Source organism: Xiphophorus maculatus, chromosome 12 (genome assembly GCF_002775205.1).
Source record: "Xiphophorus maculatus strain JP 163 A chromosome 12, X_maculatus-5.0-male, whole genome shotgun sequence".
Lineage (NCBI taxonomy): Eukaryota > Metazoa > Chordata > Actinopteri > Cyprinodontiformes > Poeciliidae > Xiphophorus > Xiphophorus maculatus.
Window position 1 is genome coordinate 4,993,267 of NC_036454.1, and position 16,815 is coordinate 5,010,081.

The following is a 16,815-nucleotide window of genomic DNA, read 5'->3' on the forward strand; positions in this document are numbered from 1 at the left end:
AAAAAATACATCCAAGGAAAAATCTGAATTGGCATGCATTTGTATTCAGCCCCTCTGATGCCCCTAAATAAAATCCTGACAGAAGAAAGAAGAAGGTGCTGTGATAAGAGACCAAAATTCAACTCTTTGGCCAAAAATATGTTCTGTAGAAAGTAACACACCATCCCCATGGTGGAACATGGTGTTAGCAGCATCATGCTGTGGGGATGCAAACTAAAAACTGCATAGCACTTGAGCGTGGAGCAGACGTTTCCCTTCCAGTAGGACAAGAAAATAAAAATAAAGCCAAACTACACCAGCTACAATGGCAAGGGTTAAAACAAAGCATATTAAGTTAAAATGGCCTAGTCAAAGCCTAGATCTAAATTTGTGTTGGTCTGTAGCATAAGATCAAAATAAAATGCATTGGAATTTGTGGTTGTAACACGACAAAATGTGGAAAAGTGGTTAGGGTGAATGTTAAAAAAATATCTGGATGTGATTAGAAAAATGTTTTATTTCTTCCCTTAATTAATTAACAATGTCTTCCATGGCGGCATGCACAGACACGGCGGATCGGAGCTCCTTTTATGGTTTTATTGGTTTTATTCGTATGTCGGAGATCACCTACATTTTTTTTATATTTTGTTACATTTCTGGCACAATGACAATAAAGGAATTCTGATTAGTAATTTTTTTTTTATTACTTCTAAACAGGAAACGAAGAAAACCAAACTCCTGCTGTACATCCTGCGCACCCTGACCCTACTCGACATCCGACCAAACTTAAAAAGGAGATATTACAATAAAATAAGACTTACCATAAATCTGAGGGTCCTGGCATGAGCCTTTTCTTTCCACAGAAATATGGTTCAAAATCTTGTGTCTTGAGCCTGTGGGCGTAGTCTATATATCCAGATACCTCCTGTCCAAGAGTATTATAATCCCTTATGAAAATGACCGACTGTAAAAGAGGAGAGAAAAAAGAAAGGAGAGCCTCTGTGTAAATCATCATGACCATTAAACTTTTTTTCTGGGGAAAGACCAGTAAGGACAAATGTCGGGTTTTTTGGACAGATGAAAGGCATCTGGCAGGAATAGACCAATCTTAAAATACAAAGGGTCTTGTTAAATTTTGACACATGTTGAGGATAAAAATGACTCAAACTGATGTCGTCCTGGAGAAGCTTTAGAGAGGTGGGCCGTCTGCAGAATATCCTGCTTAGATAAGAGCGTGGGATTCCTCGGGGCCCGAATCTTTTAACTTACAGTTACTGGAGTGTGATTTCCGTTCCAACACTCCCACAGTCGGAGCAGGAAAGTCTCTTTGAATGCCATGAAATGTGAAGTTTAGGTATAAAAGTTCTCGTGCAAACACCGGACATCAACAGACCTTTTTATTCATGGGCGTCTCAAGTTGTCTGGTTATTGCTTTTATTTGAATTACGTTGAAGATGGGACATTTTGTAGCTTATTATATTCAAATTTAGCCTGAACAAACTGGTTAGCTCATTTAATCCCTAACAGGTTTCAACAACATTCATACACTGCAGGCCTCTTTAGGTAGATTTAGTTACCTGCACTTTTAAGAGTATGCATTGTTTTTAGGTGGAAGGCAAATCGCTATTCTAATTTTGTGTGTGTGTGTTTTTTTTTAAATAACAGCAAACAAAAAAGCTGCATTTTAATGAAAAATAACAGCAGATTTAAAAGAGATAATGACACTCCCATATTGTTCTCTGACAAACCTGCTGAACTGAACTTAAAGGTGACGTATGCTTCCTTGAACAGGTTAGGATGTCTATGGGTTATACAAAATATGTTTATTACCCTTTCTGTACAAAATCATTATTGGATAATGAGATTTTGGTCTGGTTAGTTCTGCCTGACTTCAGATCTGTTCAAAATCCCAACTTGTCTTTTCCAGCAGCCATTGCACAGAGCATCCGGCGGTAAAACCAGCTGCCCAAGATTGCTTGAGCTCCACTTGGGTTGCTAGGTAACGGCACAGTGGCCTTTGATTGTGATTTAATAATCAGGAAGTTTTTGAAGCAGCTCATTTTCCAGACATCAAAAAATATTAACTTATTGCTATAACATGGGTTGGTGTTTAACTGAATTTGGAGAAATTCTAATTCTATAATTAATGTATTTGACCTGTTTATTATAAATATGACATTTGTTGTAATTTGAAAATGTATAAATAAAGTGAATTGAAATTAAATGAGCTTAGGGCTGAACACATATTATGTCTTTTCATGGTTTTGCAGTAGATCTTCAAAGTTATGGAATATAAAAGATAAAGATGACCCAAGATTATGCTTGAGCTTTGCAGATAGTGCTGGTAACAGACCAAACACACAAATCAGATGTAGAGACAATGAGTGCAGAAGGGGAAACGGGTCTGGATTCTTCAATGTAAGCATATTCTCACTATAAAAACATTTTTTCCAGCTGCTTATCGGTGAGAGCCTCTTTAAAGTTGCGTTTAAACAACCAGTGGAAGAAAAGGATGAGAAATGAATTTATCACTGGAATCAGACAAAGAGATGTGGAGCCAAGTAGTTAAAAACCAACCTGGGTAAAAGCAGAACATGAATTGATCTTTTTATGTTGACTTGATAGTACAGATAACACCTGATGACAACAGACGGGAAGAACTCCCAACAAAAGATGGACTCAGGTGTGAAGAAGTTGTTTTGTCTGCCTGTTCCCACAAAGAAAAGATGTTTTTCTTTCTTTTCTGACTCCTTTTGTGTTTGACATGTCTTGTTTGCTCGGAGCATGAGTAAGTCAAACTTTTCGGCTTACAGTAACACCTCCTTGCAGGATACCTCAGCGTACGGTATCCCATTTGTGTGCCTGTCAGGATATGGGCCCTCGCTGCAGGGCAGGGGCTGCAGAGCTCACAGGAAAAAACACATCTTTCATGTTTCCATGAAGCAAATTTATTTTTGCAATTTCAGTTTGCGTAGATATATAATCAATGGAAATAAATGCACCTATAGATAAACATATCAATAGCTTTTTTGTCAGTCTACATGTAGAGCATTTCTTTCAGATATGGAGAGCTTAGAATAAACATATCACACTCCGATTTGCTGCTAAACAAGCACCATGAGTTTCCAGGCTCCTTGTTGAAGGAAGCCGGGGAACCTCCACTTTACGCCCTGGAAAACAAGCAGAGGCTTTACATCACCTGTCAACAATTGTCAAGAACAGGTGCGGTGACCTCACAGGGCAGTGAGGGAGAGGCCCTGCTTTATGGCAAACATCAGTCTGGTTAATAGTCGAGACGCTGAGTGCTGCTCAGCCCCCAGGTAGAGATACTGGCTCATTGTTTCACTCTGTTTGCCCCTCTTTGAAATCCTCTTCATGTGTGTCCTTTAGAAACTTCACCGGTGACCTTAGGTAGAAGGTTACATAAACTAATAAGCAGACTGGGAGAATCCTTTAATCTACAATTCAGCACAACAAAAGCATTTCAACGCCCTGCGGCCACTGCTCTTTTATAAAGACTCAAAAAATAGCCGAACATGTTTGTGTGTTCAGAAACAAACTGTTAAGCTGAACCCAGCTGACACTAACTGAGCTTCGATAAATAAGCCTCTGCCTCTTCCTGCTCAGATGTGAATTACTCCACAGACCAATCTTTCAAAGCCTCCTGGCTAAAAGAGATGGATTTACAAATCTGATTCAAACAGAAGCTGACACGTACTGTGTCCCGTCTTTGTGCTTCTGACAATGTCCTACAGGTGGGAAGACAATGGCTGGACCACCTGACATCCTGTGGCATGTGTGTGTGTGACTGTACACACAAACAGAAACCTAAACAAACCTAGCAAGCCACAGGACGGGACGGGGTAATGAACTCTGCCGCTTTTTGTCGCGCAGAAACACACAGAAACAGTCAGCTGTCGTAATGTCTGTGAATGTCTTTCGCCTTTGCTTTCTCAGAGAGTCTTGTTGACGTTTTTTCAGCCGATGTGCTCGTCCTTTCAACATGTTGAGTGCAGCCGATTCAACGTGTTGAAAGGACATTGGGGCTCTCAGTGAGCGAGATCATTCTGCAGCTAAACTGTTCTCAATGCACAAACCCAATAGAATCATGTGTCTTTTTTTTAATCAGATGAGCTTATTCATTAACCTAGTTATTTATTTTTGTTGTGAACTGTAAAGTGCATTAATCTTATGCTATTCAATAATAAGGAATGCACTGATAAAGCCTAATTCTGGCATTAGGATCACTTCTCAGGATCAGAGCTAAATCTAAAATACTTCAAGGATGGCAGTTTCTAATCTGTATTAAGAATAGAAAAGATGTGCTTTATTGATCCCAGAATTGGGAAATTATCTCAGTTTGTGTTAGCCTGTGTTTGAAAGCAGTAATTGCCTACAGTAAATTATAAAAGGCTTTGCTACTTGTCCTTGATTTCTCTCTCGGCTCTTCTTCCTGTCCATTGAATACAGGCCACTAGTGTCACAAATACCTTAAAAAATTCATCTTGATGCCACTTTTTTGGTTAAGCCCAACATTTGTGCAGCATTGGGTAACACCCTTTTTGTTTAATGCAGACAGAGAATATGGCCTGCTTTTATTATTAGATCTGATTGACGACATTTCAAAAAGACTGGGAAAAAGCTAATACGTATGCTGCTGAATGGTTACATTTGTAATTTTTAAACTTTCTTCATAGTAGCAACACTGATTACTTTTTCTTTGTTCATTTGAACTAGCTGATTAACTGGCACAGACATGATTTCCAGGATAGTTTCTAATATTTCAATAGGCCATTTCAAGGTCCTAAAGTTTTCTTTATCAACTCCTTTGAAAGGGTTTGATGTGTTTGATATCTCTGTCCTTTAGAAACTGACAGTTCTCTTCTGTTTTCTTGACATTTTTCAATCTTCAACAAAACACTAATTATTTGACTCCAGATCTAGAAAGTGTTTTATTAATGGTATTGATATATCACACCACTGTTTGGTTGTCAGTTATCCTAATGAGTTGAATTTTGCTGAATCTGAAAAACATCATAATTAAAGAGTAAATTCCCTGAGGGACTCCATTGTTCAAAATGATTGTGGCTAATGTAATTATTTGTTTCATTTATGACAAGAAGTCTAAAAATGTTACATCCTGACTTTCTTTATTAGCTGCATTAACTTTCTTTAGTCAAAGATGCAAAAATAATGTGACATGTTGATGAGTTGACCTTTCAGCCAAAGGTTACATATAGAAACATGCAGCTTTCTACCATAACCCCCAAACTCCACAGGCTTAATTCACCAAATTACTTCACAACTGGCTTACTGTTGGCCCTTCTATTTTTACTTTCCATTTCGCTCTCTTGTTTACATTTAGGCACCAAAACAACTTGATTAGAGGCACAAAAGATTATTCAGCGAGCCGAAGAAATGTGTATTTTAATCACTGAATCCCAGCCAGAATCCCACAGACTAAAGAAACATAAAATAAAAAAACGGCATGATTTTCTTCCAGTAAGCTGGGGAATGATCATGTACTAAAGTACTCAAAACCGGCGGTAAACAAATCAAGATGGTTTCAACACTGACCGTTTGTGCTTTACCCATCCCCCATGTCTGCGCTCTGACACGGACCTGTCTGCCAGCTCCCGTGGACTTGTTCCTCTTGTTCCTCATCCCACAGCCCACCTCTGCCCACACCAGCTCCCTCAGGCCCTGGGAACAATCCTGCAGTGTCAGGGAGCCGTGCAGGTGTCTTGCGGTGTCAGCTGCCACACTGTTTATTATTGGTGGTCTGAGCCTTAGGAGGAATCCCAGGCCATCACTAACAACTGTGTAAATTTGTTAGGGTAAGGAAAACATGGCCTGTACTACAGAAACGGTTTTAGTTGGGAACTCTTTTTCTGGGTAGCTTTCCCCTTTCTTGATATTTGCTGATGACTGAGTGCATGTGCTGTGGAGAGATTGGGGTGGGTTTTGGGAGTGGGAGGTGGGGGGGCTTTGCTTATTTGACTTGGAAGTGACTTCACACGGCCAGCTTGTGAAATAGATGCAATGGTGAAAACCATATGTGCTGAGGTGACTTGCATCAGTGGGGATCTACCCAAATTACACTTCCTGCAGGATACGCTATCCAGAGCCAGAGCTCACTAACTCACAGGTTTGTTACCAGTGGAGCATTGCAGTCAGTAACACACATTAGCTGTTAGCCTGTCTTATATTTATTTAATCTTATATAAAGGCTTTAACACATATTAGAGTGGAAAATCTTTCTTAATTTTCTTTAGATCTAATTCTGTGACAATCTATGAAATGTACATAGCAACAAGGTTTCCATCCATCCCAGTGAAGCATATTTATACAACACTCTAATTTTGTCCCTTTCATAATAATCCACTTGATGTATTTTTTTTTCCTGCCAAGTCTCCCTTACAGATTTCTTCCATTTTTGATTTTTTTTGTCATCATCTTTCAGCTCATTTAAAAAGTTTTGTTATCACATTAAGATAAACTACAAAAACCAGTTTTCATATCAAGATTTATATTTATTAAAGGAAAAAAGCTGCCTATAGGAACCCGGCTCTGTAAAGGTAATTACTTTTACCTTTAGCAGTAATGACCACCAGCAAGCATCTACAATAACTGGGAAATAATCTGTGGATGAGTTGACTCACGCTTCTTTGCAGAATTGTTTTAATTCAGAAACATTTGATGGTTTAAAGTACGAAAATCCTGTTTATGGTCATACAAAAGCATCTCAATCAATTTAAGTCTAAACTTTGACTTATACTCCCTGAAACCTTCATTGTTCAGTTCTATTGGATGCTATTTTTTCTGTCCCAACACTGTGGTTAATCATACCTACGTTAGGGTATTAAGGCCATTGCAGATACAAAAAGAGGCAAAAAACTCTGACATTTTTTGAAACCTTCTAGAAAAAAACCTTGAAAATTTCTGAGTTTCAAAAGTCACAACTTAGCTAGAAAAAATTAGATTTTCTGGGGAAAAAAAACTTGTAACTTTCAGAGTTAGGAAAAAATAATAAATTTGAGATTTTTGGTGGAAATGTACGACTTTGTTTTCTATCAAAAATGGCTCTAATACTTAAAATATTTGTAAAGTGGGACAATATGTTTTCACGTCACAGTTAATCTACACACATAAAAACAACAGATCTTTAGAGCTCAATCATTTCACAGGCATGAACATGCTTCTACCAATCAAAATAAGAAATGCTGCCATGTCTGCAGTTTTTTCAGTTCAGCTGCACTGAGATTGTTTTCTGTCATCCAAATAACAACAAAATAAATTAATTAAACTTCAGATCTAGTAGTAATTGTCTGATCTAATTTTGAGTGCAAGCAACAGGGATGAAAATAATCAGAAGGCATTTAAATTTATTTTATTTTGCTCTTTTGTAATTATAGGGTGTGTCACTACACAGATGTTTTGCCAGCGAATAAAAAAATGCACAAGTGAAGTGTTCAAAAGGACTTGTTGCTCTGTGATGTGGTTGTATCTGTATTCCCTTAAGCCCAACACAAAGGTTGGCCAGGCCCACAAAATACTTGACTAAATAAATACACTGGCATGGTGGGTTTTCCCTTTTTAATTATCCGTTTAATACCGTCCTCTGGTTTCTACAAGTGTAGTTCTAGACAAAGTGAACAGGATGTGTTGTATTTAATGAATTTATACAACGATAAAAATGGTTTGGGATCTAAAATCCATAACAATGTATCAGGAAACAACATTAAAATAAATAAACGGAAAATTCCCAATTTGCAATCCTTTGACTTCCAAAAAACGTAGAGCATATATCTGTGTTAAAATGATGGAACTTCATGTTTCTTCCATTTGCATCCATGGACTTATTGCATGTGTGTTTTTGTGCAAATAAATAAATCCAAAAGCAGGTGTCCTCGCGTTGAGCTCTCTAAACACCCAATGGTAGTCAGCTACGCCCAGTGAGGTTAGCCATGAGGGCAGAGCGACTGTGGCCAAACACCAAAACGGGAATCAGCTCCGCCAATCAGTCAGGAAGGCAAAAAGCAGCTAGCTCAACCCTGGGTTGCGTTGGCTCCTGCCTCTTTGCAGAGGCCGGCAGTAAAGCCATCACCACAAAATAAGTGGCTTGAACCCACGCGCTTGAAATTACAGGGCACTCCGAATCAGAAAATGCTATTCTGCTTTTCGCAATTGATGTTTAAGAAATTCTATTAAAACCTCCCCAGTCGGGCCCAAAACGCAGCTCTGTTGCTTTTCCTCCATGCCGGCTGGAGGAATCCTGCTTTGTCTGGAGATTTCTAACGCTCTGCAGAAGCAGCAAACTGGTATGCACACAATGGGGTACGTATGGAAACATGACAACACCACAGTGGAAGCTGTGGTTGTGTTGAGGAGGTATAAATGCAGCATTTAGCAAATGACCAAATCTGAAGGCCAAGAATAGCCACAACATGCCTCTATTGTAGAGGGGGGAATGCAACTTCCTGCTGAAGCAAGAAGCAGAGATGGTAATATGAGCAAACTTCATCAGATGACCAGTTTTAATGTTGTTCTTTTTATGTGCCATATAGTTTAAATATGCAGAATTATGTGTTTTCCAGCAACATAAAATCATTTCATATCACAATCAAGTAATTATGTTACCTTCAGTTGTTATAAAAACACTGTATTTATCAAATGTTTGATATACATTTGGGTCTCTGTCTCTTTAAAAACTACTGCTCTTTCTGAAGGTCCGCCTTCAGGAAGTCATCTAAACATCTCCTCCATTAACCCTTTAATATTTTTACCAGCATTGCACTGAGAAGTAGCTTCTATAATGAGCTCTACTGATGCGCAGTTCCACCAGGTGTTTGCTAATTGCTGCTGGCTAGTCTGAAGGAGCTGAGGGGAGCTCATTATAGTGGGGGAGGGCATGGAGGAAAAATCCAGCTCCAAGGAGAATCTTTCTAGGAGATTAAAAGATTTCTCAAGCATGCATGAATGAATCATAACGACGCTCCAGTTATGTTTTTGATGAGAGAATAACAAAGTAATATGATGTTAAAGCTAAAAAAATAGTCAGTTTTACACAGCACTGCCCCTTTAAAGAAAAATGTCTTTGTCAGCAAAGGTAAAAGAAATCAAACTCAAACATTTACAGCAGAAAACATAACCAACAGGCTCTTCTTTTAGTTTTGCTCTTTCACTTTGCCATGTTTATTTGTTAGGAAACATCTTATAAAACTTTCTGTTTCACCAACACAAAAAGTAGCAGATCAGTCTCTGGTCCTCACAGCTGCAGCAGATGAAGATTTTCCTCCATGTTGAGAAAAAGCTGTCAGCTTGACAGGTGGCATCACTTACGACGCTTGTCTCAGGACCCTGTATAGCAAAAGAGGAGGTGGAGGGGAGGGGAGTAATGTTTCTGCTCTGTGCGAGAGCGAAGAAGAAAGTCCGGCCTCTACAGTAAATTAGCTGCATGCCTGAATTGATGGAGGAATTACGGGTTGAGGATAGCAGGCGGGTCTGGCACATGCGGTCACAACACAAATCAGTCAAATGCCATCTCAGCGACGGATTTCAGACACCAAAGTGACCGAGGAAGGCATATCTTTTTCCTGCCCTCCTCTCCCAGAATCGTTTTCCACATTCCTCTGGCTTTTAAATTACCAGTTTGGCCTAAAATATACGAGTGTGAAAGCAGAGCAGCAAGGTCACTTTTTCTCTGGTAAGGTTGCAAAAAGTTCTCAAAAAAAAAAAAGGAAGCTTTTAGTGTTATTGACTGTGAGAAAACTTTAATGCCTTTTGTTCCATCTACTCATTTAAATATAGCAAAAGTCTTTTGCATGTTGTTGCAAGACTGTCAGTCAATGTACATTAGTTGGCACACAAACACAGACCTTTGGCTAAACGAATCAGAAGACTTTTATAGATGGTTTAATGGGAGCATTAAAACCTAAATGTTGACATTTTATGACATGTATTTCATTTAATGTTCACACAATGAATTACTGGATGATTTCTGCTTGAGTAGCCTCCTGTAAAAAGTATAAACATAAGTTTTACTATAAGCAAAACAATGCAATAAAGATCTTTTAACAGATGTTGTTTTCATAGCTTTACAGTTTAATTTCCCTGATGTCAAAACAAACTGTCATCTTGAGGCAATTTGCTTCCGGAAATCCCCAAAACTCCAACGGGAAGGTTTTCAGTTTTCCATAAGCAGACATGTGAGACCAATGTATAAGTCATTAATGTCACAGGGAAACCACACGAGTTAAATATATGGATTTCACCTTCTTGGTGCAAAAATGCGACTTCATGCCAGCTTATGGTTGTTTTCACACTTGTAAGAAGAAGAACCCTGAACCAATTGTGTGCGTTTTTTTGTTTTTAAAGTTGCCATCAAATATGTACGACGACGTATTAGGATCATTTTACATAGAAAAAAAAGTACCTTTCTGCCTAAGAGCTCATAAAGTTTTGGATTAACCTCAGACAATTTCAAGAAAAAACGGGAAATTCTGGAGTTTCAAAAGTTGAACATTTTGGAGTTTTATCTAAAACATTTTTGACTTTTGACACTGAAATTTTTTTCTAGAAAACTTCTGGTTTGTTTTAGCTAATTTTTGACCTTTTAAACTCATAGATGTTTTGCTAGCGAATAAAAATAAATGCACAAGTGAAGTGTTCAAAAGGACCTGTTGCTCTGTGATGTGGTTCTATCAAAGATTGGTCAGATCCCAAGAAACATTTTGCGAAATACACAGGCATGGTGGAGTTTCCCTTTTTAAATGATCTGTTTACCATCCTGTTCTTTCTGGAGATAAAGACAAACAAATATTGTGTACATGTGTAGTTCTGCACAAAGTGAACAGGTTGCGTGCTACATAATAAACTTACAGAGCAATGAAAATTGCTTTGGTGACAAAAAACATAAAAATTTGTCAGGAAACAGTATTATAATAGACACTAAAGTTCACTGAGACTTTCCAATTTGCATCTGGCTAAAAATAATAAAAAAATGTCTGGAACTTCAAAAGTTGAAAATTGTCAACTTATTACTCTAGAAAAGTTTGGACTTTTGAAACTGAGCAATTTCCAAGTTTTTTTCTATAAAATTTCTGAGATATTAATCACTTATAAAATTTGCATTCATTTTGAAAAGTCTGGATGCTTCAGTGGACACAGTGGATGTTTCTGTAAATCACAACTTCAAATTGTTCACGGAAACTCTTTCTATTCACAGATTTCTTCAAAAATATTGGAAAACAAACGCACCTCAGGAAGCTGAAGAGCCAAAACGGTTTCCACTGTGGGTGTTAATGAATATTAAGTTATATTTAGTGTTTGAGCCAATAAAATAGGCAGCTGTGAGCGTTTTAGAAAGTGTCTCAAGTATTCACAGATTTCAGCTATTTGCGGGCCGCTGCGGTCCCTAAACCCCACAGGAGGTTCCACTTTATTGGTGATATAAAGATGGTGAGCTACACCAATTCATTAAATGCTTTCCAAATGCTACACTGACTTGCTGCTATAATCAGATACTAGGACTGGACTGAAACTAAGAAAAAAAAAAACAGCCAAAGTCCAAACAAAAACCTACAAATAGTCAAGAAAAGTATTGGTCAATGTTATAAAAAGTCCAGCTATTTTTTGAAGGAAAAAACAAAGAAATCAGTTATAAAGACATTTTATACACCAAATCGCAGCATAAGTCTTTGACAGGTATTACATTTAGCTGTAGATTACAAACACGCTTAGAGTTATGCGGCAGCAATCAGATAAGCATTCTTCTTGGAGGGCATGAGTGCCTCACATCCTTGTAGCACATCGTTAAAAAATGATCCTAATTATCGCAGGGCTTTGCAAACATTCCACATTCGCTTTGGTTCTAAAGTGGACATAAACATGGCCGCCACAAACAGCTCTTCTAGGTTCACTCCCTTCCTGTTATTTGAGGTGGATGCTTTAATAGATTCTTTTAAAAGCAGGGAAGTGCATGATGCATTGGTCAGCTGCATCTGCAGCTCGACAGATGCAGCAGCGGACCTTCTCACAAAGTTTCTGCGCCGGAGGAAGGAACCACATGACGGTGGTCCGGCTGCAGTAAACACATACCGATCTTTCACACCAACGCTTGCAACTATTTAAAGAGCAACCGGCAGCTTCCAGTTGTACAACTGGGATGTGGTAGTTTTACTTCTGACTGAATTGGGCTTTAAGTCTGCAGAGTATGAAAACATTTTACACCGAAGACAAAAATGTTTGTTTGCTGCTACTTTACCTGTGAAGCAATTTTAAAGGGGCTGTTAAATCAACGTTTTTGAGCTTTACAACATGTTATGATGTTGCTCCCTCATGAAAAACACACCAAGTGTTGCCTTGATTCTTTCAAGCATGTTTGAGAAATATTTTAATCTCCATGGCAACCAGTCAGCTAGGCAAAATTCCTGGTTAGGCTAGCTCCACCTTAGAACTGAAATTTCCAAGTTTCCAAGCTTCCGCCTCACAGAGCAGCCCTCTCCCGCAACTCCTCCATTCAGCTCCTTCAGACTAGCAACAGGAATTAGCAAACGCCTGGTGGAATGCTGGTGAAAATATTAAAGGGTTAACAGAGGAGCGATCTTGTGATGACTTCCTGAGCGCGCAGTTTCAGAAAGAGCCAGCGTTTTTAAAGAGACAGAGGCCCAATTTCAAGGTGTTAAATATTGAAGTGAAAGTCATATTTGATATGTACAGCAATTTTGTAACATAGTTATTTCATTGTGCTATAAAATGGTATAATTTGCCCGGAAAACGCATACTGTCCCCTTTAAAAACAAAATGTTTTCTCTCCATGACTCTGAAGCTCTGATCTAAACGGTTGTATTGTAGCTGTGGTTGTATGGTTAGGGTCATTGGAAGAGGAAGAAGCTTTTAGAGGCATCCATCTATCTTTCCGTCAAGTCTAACCAGCTTCCCCATCTCTGCAGAATAAAAACCTCTCCACAGCATGATGCTGCTATCACCACAGTGCAATCAGTGGGATGTGCAATATTGGGTTTCCTCCACATTTTGTGTTCTTTGCACATCGCATCACATCGTCTGCTGCAAAGTCTTCAACAAACCTTCCAGGTTTCTTTCTACAATAAGGCCAGATTTTTGGAAATTGTGAGGAGTTGTAGGTCTGCAGCTGATCCATGTTCACATGTGTACTGAACCTAATGCTGCTTTAAACTTCAGTTATTAACGAGGCTGAGTGAAAATGTGCCTAATTGTTCAAATCTGAAGATGTGAAAAAGTCTTAACATTGCACCATTTTTCTTCCACTTTAAGTAAAAAAGAAAGTAGTAGGAACATTTTAGCAAAGCACTGTGTATGATATAATGTCTAGGAGAACTGAAGAACTTTGTAAACTGAGCCTAACGGAGATTAATGTTTCATATTTTCAGATTTTTATTGCCTCTGTAAATCACACCCAGTGAAATCTGCCGGTTGTCCACCTGTCCAACATCCATTTTCCTCTTCTTGTAACTCCAGTCCTGAAAATATGTGTCTCCTGCTTTGATGTGTTGCTCTGAAAGAGAGGAGATGACCAGCCAGGTTCGCCAGTCTGGTAGCACAGGAGCCAATGACCACTTACAGTTACTTAGGCAAGCAGAATGAGGGGAAAGGGTTTGGCAAAGGAGCTTGAGTTTAGAAATATTAAATATCTTTACTTAGGCATTAAATCCAGATGATGTTAATGTAGGGAGACGCAGAGGTGTGGAAGAATAAACCAGAAACCAGGTCCTAAAAGTCACTAAAACAAAGCAGATTTCAGGTTGGTTTTTTTTTTACAATGTTTGACAATGTCGGGAAAAGTGTCATTGTAGTTTTTGTTTGTAGATTGAATGCCTCTGCTGCCTGGCACAGTGAAGAATGGGGCTGGTGCAGGACAATCAATAAAGCGAAACACCTCAAAACCATGAGCAGCCACACAAAGCTGTAAATATAACCGAATCGCAGACATTTCCTCCTTTAATACAGGATGCCACAGAGTAAACACTTAGAGAAACTCAGTTTTTTATTGTATTTTATTTCCAAATATAAATGCTAGGGGTTACTTTAGGTTAGCATGAGGACAGTTTCCTTTATAAAACAGTAAAACGGGAAAATAAAACACCTAAACAAAAAATATTTAAATTAATTAAAAGACAATACATCTAATGGACTAAAATTCACTTAGCAAAAATATTAACAAACTTAAATGTTATGGACCTTTCATAAACAAGCAATTATTTCTGACCACAAAGAAACAAAAATAGTTAATTTAACATTATTTCTTGCCCATTAGGGGATAAGGAAACAAAAAAACGTCCATGCTTACCTCTTTTGAAGAACTTTTCTGGTGTTCTGGAGAGGAATGTGGGAGATGCAGTGACGTAAAAAAAAAAAAGTCATGTCTAGGTTATAAAAATCTTTGTCGATAACTTTAGTTCAAAAAAGTCCAAAACATTTAACATTCTACCTTAATCATCATGTCGGGGATCGCCATTTGTTGAAGTATTAAAACCTTTGTGTTTGTTTCTGATTAAGGAGATGCAGTTGATTCCTCTCTGGACATTTATTAGGAACATCAGAGCAGGGAGTACAGGGTGAAGGAAGGGTCAATCCCCGGCTGGAAAAGGCCCGGATCCAACATTCAGATCTCAGTTATATACCTTCAAATGACGTCAAACTAGATTACACATTAGTTCCTGCCATAAATAGATAAATCACTGATACATGGCTTAATCCATGGTGTTACATAAGTGCTGGCTGTCCTAACTGATATTCCATTGATGCATCTTATTATCAATGTATATGGTCTAGCCACTGTTCAGAACCAGTAAAGAAGTCGTCTTTTCTCTGCCGTTGTAAGATTAACTGGCCGGTCACCGGCTGTCTGGTCTGGTCTGACCCAGCTGCTTGTGTTTAGCTGAACCACAGAGTAACAACTCAATTTCCAAATATTCCTGTTCTGTTAAACTGGCACTTAGAAAACCACTCATACTCCCCCTCCCCCTCCAATATTGGAAATAAGTTACAGGACTAATCAAATGGCAGGTGTGTCCAAAGTGTGGCTCATGGGCCATCTGCAGCCCCTGGACTGATTTTATATGGAACCATACTGTAACTGCAGAATCATAAAAAAACCCAAAAAACAAACAAGCACTAGTGGTTGGTGTAGATGCAAATTTTGACTTTTAAATAAGTTGCAAATTAAAATTAGGTACAACACCAAGTACTTGTATAATACAGTAAGTGCTCTGTTTTCTCTTTAATTTGATGTTTTATTTGTGTTGATTCTAGATTGTTCCTTTTTAGACCAAAAACTAATTACTTCAGTTTTGTTTCTGTTCAGCTGAAGGGAGTTATGGTGCGTTGATGCACTGATTTGTTCTATGCATGTACTCGACATTTAAATGGGTTCAAGTCAGCTGCTGACATCTTAATGTAGCGCTGTGCATCAACTGTGTAGTTATGGTAACTAACCTTATTATTTGCTATAGTCTGGGCTGGTAGGATCATGTAGATATTCAATAAGAAGGGCCCCAGAGGAGAACCTTGAGGTACTCCGCATGGAATCGTTGACAGATTTAATGAAAAGTTTCATATTGACAGAAAGAAGTCTCTGCTCACTCAAGTTCTGTACCAGAGAGTCCAACTCGGCCCTCCAGTCGTTTTGGTAATATTTCATGGTCAACAGTGTCAAATGCTGCGCTGAGGTCCAACAGAACCAGCACTGCGGTTCTTCCACAGTCTGTATTTATGTGGATGTCATCGAACACTTTGATGAGGGCGGTCTCAGTACTGTGGTGAGCCGACTGAAAGACGTCAAAACAGTTGGTCATTGTTTAAAAAAAACTATTTAACTGTTGAAACAACTTTTTTGAATAATTGTAGAATGTAAGGGTGGAAATTGGTCTGTAATTCTGTAGTTAGGTTGACCAGTGGTTTGATAACTGCTGTTTTTACGTTTGGGTATATTTGTCATTTTCTCTACCTTTGTTTTTGATAGGACATATCATCTGTACATAAACTGATGTTGATGTTCAGATTAACCCTCTAATATTTTTGAATTTTCTCTGTAAAGAAATTGGCAAATTCAGTGCAGCTCCTCCTGGAGTGGTTTTCAGATGCTGGAGTCACAGGAAGGCTTGGTAATCTACCAACTGTGGCAAATGAGACACAACCGTTGTTGATGTTTTTGTTAATGATTTCAGCGAATCATTCTCTTGCGTGTTTCAGTGTTGAGTGTTAGCGTTGCAGTCTCTCTGTGTAGATTTCACAGAGAACCAGACTTTATCCAGACTTTCAATAAATAAATCTTTTACTTCTTACTGCTGGGAGCTTCTCCACAGAGATTACTTACCAGACACAGACTTCACATTAGTGGACGCAATGGAATAAATGGTGTCTGAAATATTATAACGGATGTTATCTACCAATTTATCTACTGAGTTACATGATAAAGGGAGAAGTTTAATATTTCAAAATTTGCTGGCAAACATTACAGGGAACCAGGAAGCAAAAGCACTGACAAGACCTATTGTAATTGGGATCTTTAGTTTGCTACAATAATGAAGCAAATGTTGTTGACGTTAGGAGCAAATGTTGGCTTCTAACATCACAATGTGGGCTTTGTCCACAAGTCCAAAGTCGGTATTGAAGCAATTAATAGCAACTTAGGCACATCTGTTTGCAAAACGTAAACCCAGCATGAAAGACCTGAATATCTGGAGAGGAGCATCGGCTGAGCTAAGCTGAGCTGCCAACGACTTAACACTTCTTCTTTAGACGACACACACGATGTAACTGTATTGAACTGAATATATACCATCCTAATTAGAG

At 38.5% G+C, this 16,815-nt stretch overlaps 1 protein-coding gene across 1 annotated transcript in view; it reads right to left on the reverse strand.

Moving 5' to 3' along the window:
* The window catches only part of c12h4orf22 (chromosome 12 C4orf22 homolog), a 75,495-nt gene that overhangs the window by 18,328 nt on the left and 40,352 nt on the right, over positions 1-16,815 (reverse strand). The window contains exon 4 of the mRNA XM_023344038.1: positions 801-943. Coding sequence (XP_023199806.1) covers positions 801-943 — 143 coding nt within the window. The remainder of the gene's footprint in view (positions 1-800; positions 944-16,815) is intronic.